The sequence below is a fragment of the Strigops habroptila genome, chromosome 4 (genome assembly GCF_004027225.2).
Source record: "Strigops habroptila isolate Jane chromosome 4, bStrHab1.2.pri, whole genome shotgun sequence".
Lineage (NCBI taxonomy): Eukaryota > Metazoa > Chordata > Aves > Psittaciformes > Psittacidae > Strigops > Strigops habroptila.
In genome coordinates this window covers 84,300,013-84,308,793 of record NC_046358.1, presented here as the reverse complement: position 1 = coordinate 84,308,793, position 8,781 = coordinate 84,300,013, and the positions used below count along the sequence as shown (strand labels likewise).

Below are 8,781 nucleotides of genomic sequence, written 5' to 3'. Positions count from 1 at the left end.
GCGAGCAAATTAAACACCAAGTTTAGTCTGGATACTAAGCCCTGCATCTTCCCACTAGCTAGGAATTTTAGGGCTGGATCCGTAGCCAGCTGGAGTAAAGCATTCCCGCATGGGATTTCAGCTCCGGTTCTCCAGGGAGAGGCAGGATGCAGAGCGCAACCCTGTCTCTCGGTCTTCCCTAATGCTCAACGCCCAGGAGCGTTAAGACGGATGTGATGGAGCTGCCGGTCCCTGTCGCTGTCCTGACGGAGCCCGCACGCTGCGGGGAGGGGGCTCGCTGCGTGAGAGCCCGCAGGAGTCTTTAAAAGCACTTCTCGGAGCTGGAAGGGAGGTACATGAGGGGAGGCGATGCAGGTCTCCTGTGATACCCTTTTCCCCATCTCAGCGGGCACAGCGGGGGCTCCCAGCCCCTCGCAGGAGCAGCCGCTGTCCTCGCACGGCGCTCACTCCGCACCCGTGGCAGTGGCTGCTGCCTCCTCGGGGTGCGGGGCCGGGGTAGCACCGCGGGGCCATAGAGCCAGGTAAGGGGTCCCTCAGCTTGAGGATGGGGCACAGACATTGGAAGGGAATACAGAGCATCCTTGCTGCCTCCACCACCGACGGCTCCCGACCTCCAGCCCAACTTTCCGCAGACACCTCAGGGTGTCCCCTCCCGGGATCCGTCCCCTCCCCCGGCTCCCGTCAGCGGAGGCAGCCCCGGCCGGGAGCCCCGTCCCTCCCCTCGGGGGGCGGCCGCCGTCCCCGCCCGCTGCCGGAGGGAAGCGGCGGAGCGCGGGGCGCGCTCCCGGCTCGGGGCAGCCCGGGCGGGGGACTGCAGCCGGAGCGGGGATAAGAGGAGACCCTGGGGCTGCAGGTAAATCATCGCCGGGGGAGAGCAGAGCAGCGAGCAGGGCTGGGGAAGACTGAGGTGGGCGATGGTGGGAGAAGCGGGAGGGACGGGGCAAGCTGGGGCTTTGCAAAGCGCATCCCGCTTTTAAGGGGGTCTTCGGGATGAATGAGGCACCGGAGCGGTCGGTTCCGTTTGCTGCTCCCCCGAAGTAAAGCGACCACCTCCAGTTTGTCCATCTTTAGGGGGTTTTGCTGCTGGAGAGCGGAGTGAGCCCGTCCTGGCCGGAGGGACGGCGAGGGGGAACCCGCTGGTGCGGTATTGAAAGCAGGACGATCCTCGGTGTTGCTGGGAAGGGAGGAGAAAGGAGGGCTTTGAGCCCCACCGCGACCCAGGAAGCGGCAGAGCTCCGAATGCTGCCCGGGCCGGGGGCTGGAGCTGAGTGCCCGGAGCTCCGTTCTGCTAAAACACGGAAGGAAAAGTGCAGGGGGTCGGATGTGCGCCGGGGTGGTCAGCAAGAAGTAGATGGTCACGGTCAAAGCGGAGTCCTAGGGGTCACCGTGGGGCTGGGCTGGGTGTAGCATCCTGTATCCTTGTGCCCCGCCGGGTCCTAACGTCACAGAGTCGGGCACAGGGAATACGCTGTGCCCAGAGGTCTGTACTGATGAGCAGGGGGAGAACAGCCCTACCCAGCTGTTTTAAACTTGCAGGCTTGCCTTGGGGTAAACTAGAGCCTTCTTATAGTTCTGGGGGGAGGAGACATGCGGGTTACACCAGGCAGTCAGTACTTAGAGTGCTGGGATCCGTGTCTCAGTGCTTATGTCGGGAATCCCAGCTCCTGGGGGATCCTGTGAACGGGGTCTCTGTGGCCAGAGTGGATCTGCACTGTTGGTGTGGGGTGCACCCAAGGGGTCTCACATCTTGGGAGGTTCCCCCTGAGGCTCCTCGCCTTGAGCTGCGCCACCTCTTACAGCAAGAGAAGCTGCGACTGAGCTTAACCTGGGGCTCTCCTAGGTCTCCCCAAGCCAAAGGGACCTGTGGGTGCTTCAGCTCTCCCTCAGCCTGGAAGCAGACACAGCCTGTAGCGAAACACTCCTTGATTAAACTGTCTTTGAATCCATCACATCCGTGAAATCAATTGATGCCAATGGATTGCAGAGGAGAGAGGGGAGGAAGAGAAACACTTTGGTAAGATCCCTGGTGATGCGCCAGTGGAGCAGTTGGAGTTTAGCACCTGCCCAGTGCCAGCGCGGAGATATTGGGCTCCATACTTTCCTCTGGCTGAAGCTGCTTAAATCAACTGGTCTGGGAGCAAAACCAAGAGCGATTTACAGGACTGTGTGTGTGACAGGAGCAGCTCGGCCAAAGTGAGTAAACTCTGAGCATAACAGAGCCTGACATGCATTTGGGGAGAAAAGGTATTTAACAATTACAAAAGCTAAAGTGTTTTATGGACTGTTTTTTCCAAACTAAAACTAGGACCAGGTTATAGGGCAGCATCTCTGCAGAGTGCTCCAGGAAACACTGGGCTGGTCGGAGCAGGGTGGGTAACAAAACATTGCCAACTTGAAAATGCAGTTCCTAAAGATGAGCTAAAAAGGTGCTAAAAGTGGCAAGATATTATTAAACTTTGACTTCAGCTGATCAGTGGTTTAGTACCAATAGAGCCAGTCAAAATAGAAAAGCAATTTAGTGCAAGAAAGTTGTTTTTCTGTGTCTTCTGCAGGGAAAATCATCACTCCTGGGTTTTGGACTGAGAAATACACGCTGAGAAATAACAAATAGCAGCTTTTAACCAGGCGAAAGTTCCCATCTGAACGGAGACCTTTTGCTTTTTTATCCCAGGTGGTGGAATAGGGATGGGAGTGGGGAAACCCAGGATATGTATATGAAATGATGAGATTTCTGTGCTTTCGGGGGGCTTCTGATTTCGTACAACAACATTATTATAACTGTGAGAAGTTGAAGCAGGTCTTGGCATGATGCTGCCTTTCCCTCCTCCTCACGCCAGCCTTGCCTTAGTGTTTGTGTTAGTTCAGAGCTGCTCTGCCAGGTTACACCAACTTCCACAGCATCACCTCCCTCTTCTTCCCAACCATCAGCAGTCACTCTCCCTCCTGCTGCAGCAGCCCTTGGCTATGCCTGGTCCATCCCTGCAGACACACAGCAGGAGGTCCCATGGGCTGTAGCTGAAGAAGCAGGGGATGAACACTCATCCCCAAAAGGGCAGATTTACTAAAGCACCAGAAGAGTTTTTCTTTGCTTCATTAGAGCAAATTACTCCACTAACAGATTGCAGCCAACTCCATGGGACAGGGGAAAAACCACGCAGTTCTGCTGCTCTTAGATACTTCTTGGATACTTACCCAGGTGCTTTTCTTCCCTTTACTACCAAGGACATCTGTTTTTAAAAGTGCATAGGTCTGGGTTACCATTTTGTCTGTTCCTGCCAGTTATTCTGCACCTGGAAGCAGTAACCTGCAGTTCTGCTGTCATAATTCCCTTCACAGCAATTGTGTTTGATGCTGCATAAGACAGAGTTATAATTCCAGTGGTAAACAGACAGCAAGATCAAATCTTGACTCATAAAATTAGGTTTCCTTATGTAATTTCTTCTTGATCCCAGCTATACTCTGATGCAATGCACTTCGCAGGGTTATTTTTGCTTTGCTATTGTCACCATAGGCAGGAAGAATTTCAGCCTTGATCTGTCTGGACAGTTTTAAGGTTTGTTCTTCTTCATGTTGTGATGATTCTTCAGTCACTGATGGGCTGCTCTGTGCTGTCAGCTGGATACCTGCTTCTGTGCCCAGCAAAAGCATGTTTGTGCTGGATGCCTGCTGTAGAGAAGTTCTCACAAAAGCTAAATACCTTCTTCTGAGCAGAATGGTCTGTGCCATAACATCTCTGCTGTTTCTTCTCTCAGTTTTCTTGGGCAGGGACACAGGCAGTCAGATACGTTCACTGCAGTGGATGCCTGCATTTTCTAGCTCTGCAAAAAAGAGAACTTGAAATCATACTAGTGTTCATACTCTGTTCTTAGCTCCTTAGCTTGTCCTTTTTGGTTTGTGTGTTTGAAGCAGAAAGCACATAATTTATGGAGTACACCAGTGTGATGTCTTGCAGATGAAACACCAAAGGGAAGAAAAATCTAGATGAGAGAAAGTCCCCTAGAGGGGTTTTTTCTAGTTAATCCATTAATTATGAAAACCAAACCAAGTGTCTAAAGTATCAGTCAGCATGCTTTAATTATATTTAGTCATCCTTTGTTGAGATTCATGGTCATCAACTGCTGTAGTGGCAATGTAAATGTAGTTCAGGTAAAATTGTGCTGGTAAGGGGCAAGCTATCAGCTAGACAGAGGGAAAAATCCTCTCTGCTCATCATGCAATCAGCAAAACATGCTTTTGGAGCTGTTTGGGTTTTGTTGTTGCCAGAATGAATCCCAAAATACCAGTGGCTACAAGGCAAAGACAATGAGGTTTCAGTGGCTGAGTGGATAAATCACTGAATAGGGGACTCAGCTTCAGACCTGGATGACTCTGAGCACACCACATCCCTAGCTGGGAAACATTTGGATGGTGGAAGCTCCTTACTGGTGCTGCCAACTTATAGGCTGTCACTGAATTATGAGACTCAAGACTTTCCATGAGAGCCTTAGAAAATGCTTTTCCTTCTGAATCCACCCACTATGGAAAGTTGTGAAATCCATTAAATGGAGCAAAAAACCTGAGAGTAAAGGTTAATGTTCACATAAAACCAAGAGAAGAGCCCCAAAATACTAAGAAAGCAGACTAACAAACTGCTAAAGTGTCATTGGCTTCTGGGAACAGCACAGCAGCAGGAAGAGACCATGGCAGCTGCTGTCAAAGGAATCTGGAATTGCTGTCACCTCCATGGAAGACACACAAAGATCCCTGAAGAAAAACCTTTGGGTGCATCAGGAATGCCAGCAGTGGGTGGCTGGAGGAGTCTGAGGCTCTTTGCAAGCAGGGATTTTGTGCTGTAGGTTATCTTCAGGATGAGAAGAAATTTGACAGTATCCAAATGAAAGAACTCCTCTTCCTCACTTTCCTGCCCCTTTCTCATCTCCACCTTCAAACCAGCATTTGTTTTGAGCTTTGGCAGCTCTCTCAGCTTTTCCATCCCAGCCACCCTGGATTTCTGATTTCTCTGGTACATCTCCTCCCAACTACGGAGTTACATGTGAGACACCTACTTCCCATCTGCACATTTCCAAATCAGAACAGCATATTTATGATTACTACTGGTAGCTGGAGGGACTTCTACTCTCACCCACTGCAGTTTTTCTCACCCAAAGAGAAAGCACAGTAACCAGCCCGTGGAGGTGTTTGCATTCCTCTTGGAAACAAGAAGTCTTTCGCATGCTTACATGATGCAGAATCTTGCTTGTGCTTCAAAGGCATGGGTGCAGTGTGGGCTGGGTGGGTTTGAATCCAGATAGATGCCCCCAGATTATTATAGAAACATAACTATCAAATGATGGGAATAAAAGTTGCTGGGCATATATGATTCTATGAGCGTGCTTGAGCACCTTCACTATGGTCTTCTGCCCAGGCTTGGGAAAGATCTCAGGCTGCGCTGGTGTTTTCAATCTTCACTCTTTTATAGCAGATGCTTTCAACTTTTTACAGCAGAAAGATTTGTAAACACCTACTTAGACCATGTTGAGACAAAGAATTTAAAATTATTCCTGTGAATCAAGCATGCCACAGAAAGAGAGTGCTGTAAATTTTCAACCATTTCAGATTGTCTAATAAAACATATTCTATCACCAAATCTGTTCAGCTGTCTGTGTCCTGAACCTGCCCACTGCAGTTTGGATTTCTTGAAGAAGAAAAGTGTTTCTTAGACAAAAAGCACACTTCAGGAGAAGATGAGAGTGATTCAGAAACACTAGCAGAAGAACAGTCTTGAGAGATGGAAAAGAAACAGCTTGTTCCTTTCCACTGCAGTCTTCACAGTTGTGTGCACGTGGCCTGACCTGATGGAGAAGTGTTCCCAGACATGGTCCTTTCAATTTTGGAGTTCATTGATGCTTTTTATTAGGGTTATGGAGGGGTTTGTGTCCTCACCTACACAGCTGCCAATGTTCCCTGGTGGTTCTCAATCGGTTCTGCCAGGCAGTTAAGTGGCATTTGAATATATCAAACTGAGACTGTTTCTATGTAAACAGGGAGACCTGTGAAACATCTCAGTGGAGCTTCAGATATGAAGAGCCGGGAACTATCTTTGGGCTTGGGTTCTGGATTTCCTGGCAGGGTGCATGCTGTGTTACAGCCTCGCATCTTCACAGTTACACCAAGCCCTGACCCCACTGCATGCAGCTTGTGAAAAGTAGACACCACCCTATACCGAGATGAGCACTTGGGCTTTCTCATGCAATTCTTTTTTCAGGCATTGATTTCATCACATGTGCCAACTGCATAATTCAAACACAAATTCAGACTTGAGATAGAAAGTTAAATTATGTCTGTCTTAATTTAAGAATTTAGTCTACTTTGAATTCACTCTTTCTCTCTTTTTCTTCCTTTTTATTTTTCTTTCTAGGAACAAGATGCCCATGAAGTTTAATCTCTCTTAGCCTTAAAAGAGAAAACCGAGGAGTAAAAATTATGGATCCTTTATACTTTTCCAACTCAGTTAGCACAGAAGCTAGTTCCAGCGACGTGAATTCCTCCCTGCTGGCCAATGTGACAGAGAATGGGACGCTCCCAGAGCAGCCCTCATTCAAATACATCCACAAAGTCCTGATTCCCATCTGTTACCTCCTTGTATGTGCAGTTGGACTCAGCGGCAACACGTTGGTCATTTATGTGGTTTTGCGCTATGCCAAGATGAAAACTGTCACAAACATATACATCTTGAATTTAGCTGTTGCTGATGTACTCTTCATGCTGGGCTTGCCCTTCCTGGCCACCCAGAATGCCATCTCCTATTGGCCCTTTGGCTCCTTTTTGTGCAGACTGGTGATGACTGTAGATGGTATTAACCAATTCACTAGCATATTTTGTTTGACTGTGATGAGCATGGACCGCTACCTGGCAGTAGTTCATCCCATCAAATCAACCAAGTGGAGACGTCCCAGGGTGGCCAAGCTCATCAGTGTGACTGTCTGGACATTCTCATTCTTGGTGGTGCTTCCAGTCATCATCTTTTCGGATGTGCAGGAAGACTTTCACACCTGCAACATGAACTGGCCAGAGCCTGTCAACATCTGGTCAGCAGCGTTCATCATTTACACATCAGTCCTTGGTTTCTTTGGTCCTTTGTTGGTGATCTGTCTCTGCTACTTGCTGATCGTGATTAAAGTCAAGTCTTCAGGGATCCGAGTTGGGTCTACGAGGCGCAGAAGATCAGAAAGGAAGGTGACCAGGATGGTGGTGATCATTGTGGTGGTTTTTGTGTTTTGCTGGCTCCCATTTTACATGATGAACATTGTCAATTTGATATTTATACTTCCAGAAGACCCCGTGTTGGCTGGGGTGTACTTCTTTGTGGTGGTCCTGTCCTATGCAAACAGCTGTGCAAACCCCATTCTCTATGGATTTCTTTCTGACAACTTCAAGCAGAGTTTTCAGAAAGTTCTTTGCCTCCGAAATGGCAATGGTGTAGCGGATGGTGACCCCATTGAACACAGGCAAGAGAACAGCAGCCGCTTGCAGGAATCAATGTTAACCCAGAGAAATATTGAATTCAATGGACATATGCAGACTAGCAAGGTCTAAGGGCATGGTTGGGTACTGAAAAGCACTTCTAAACCTGGAGAACTTGTGGACTTAAAGGAAAGAATGCATAGCAAAGCTAAAATCTGGAGACCCACAAGCTCAAATGAATGTACATAGACTTCTTTCCCTTTGCCAGCTGAGAGTGTTACGGGCTGTCCTGGGCTGTGTGATACCCGTATGGTGTTCTAGCTAAGGCAGATGTGTGTTACCACTTTCTGTACTCTAGAGAACTGATTTAGTGGTACACGCTTTCAGCTCTCTACTGCTTTAGCAATGCAAAAGAACACTAAACCTGTTTTAACTACCTTGTTAAGCCGAGTTTATGGCTGGTTTGCACTGTTGCGATCAGCGCAAAGCAGAAAACAGCTCAGATAATATCTTTAAAAGTCTTCAAGGGGATCTCTTAGAAGAAAAACACTATTTCTTAAGAGGAAGTTTCGTACAAAAAAGGCCACAGCACTGATCTTGAAATTGTGTATGAGCCATGGTTATAAAGTGCTGTGTGAGACACTTACATTGTTTTACTGTCTTTAACCCATATAAGAGACTCATAGCATTCAGGAATCTTTCAAACACAATAAAAAAGAATATAAAAGCAAGACTAGGAAAACATTGTTGAAAGGATTCCATGTATTCATAATACTGTCACAACCAAACTGCATATAAAATGTAATGTGACCACTTTATTATTATGTAAGTGACAATGATTGTAAAGTCCTGGAAAGCTGTTGTGTATATTTATTGGCTCTGAATGTAAGTATGGACATGAATATAAACTGTATTTTCAGAAATTAAACAAGTTCAATCCCCTTCTGACTACCCGTTTCATGGCTTTTCTAAGCACTGCCAGGCTCTGAGCAAAAGAGATGCAGTGGAGTCTTTGATGCTTAAATCACGGTAGATGCAATACAGTTTAGTATGGTAGGGCCAAGTACAGGGAGCTTGGGGATCTGTCCTGTTCAGACACCTAAAGGAAAATCACTGTGCCTCATGGTGCTTGGGAGCTCAGTAGATACACAGAGACCTAATGACTAATGTGAGACCATATAGCTGGATGAGGGGAGCAAGGAACAGTATCCAGACCCAATTCCTGCATCAGATCAGATCCAAGCTACCTGCACTGTAAAGAGAGGACTCTTCATACACAAAACAGAAGCAAGCAGATTGGATATTTGTTTTAATCCAGACAGAAACTAGTTATTCTCT

The 8,781-nt window shown here is 47.7% G+C and overlaps 1 protein-coding gene across 3 annotated transcripts; it reads left to right on the top strand.

Annotated features, from left to right (window-relative positions):
* Positions 1-251: 251 nt before the first annotated feature.
* SSTR5 (somatostatin receptor 5) lies at positions 252-8,384 on the top strand. 3 transcript variants are annotated; one of them, XM_030484915.1, is made up of 3 exons: positions 741-853; positions 1,841-2,193; positions 6,398-8,384. In XM_030484915.1, exon 3 carries the CDS (start codon positions 6,463-6,465, stop codon positions 7,573-7,575), a length of 1,113 nt encoding a protein of 370 aa, XP_030340775.1. In that variant the 5' UTR covers positions 741-853; positions 1,841-2,193; positions 6,398-6,462; the 3' UTR covers positions 7,576-8,384. The 3 variants fall into 3 exon arrangements, with proteins under 3 accessions (XP_030340778.1, XP_030340775.1, XP_030340777.1); XM_030484918.1 differs by lacking the exons at positions 741-853; positions 1,841-2,193 and adding an exon at positions 252-521; XM_030484917.1 differs by lacking the exon at positions 1,841-2,193.
* The last annotated feature ends 397 nt before the right edge of the window (positions 8,385-8,781 follow it).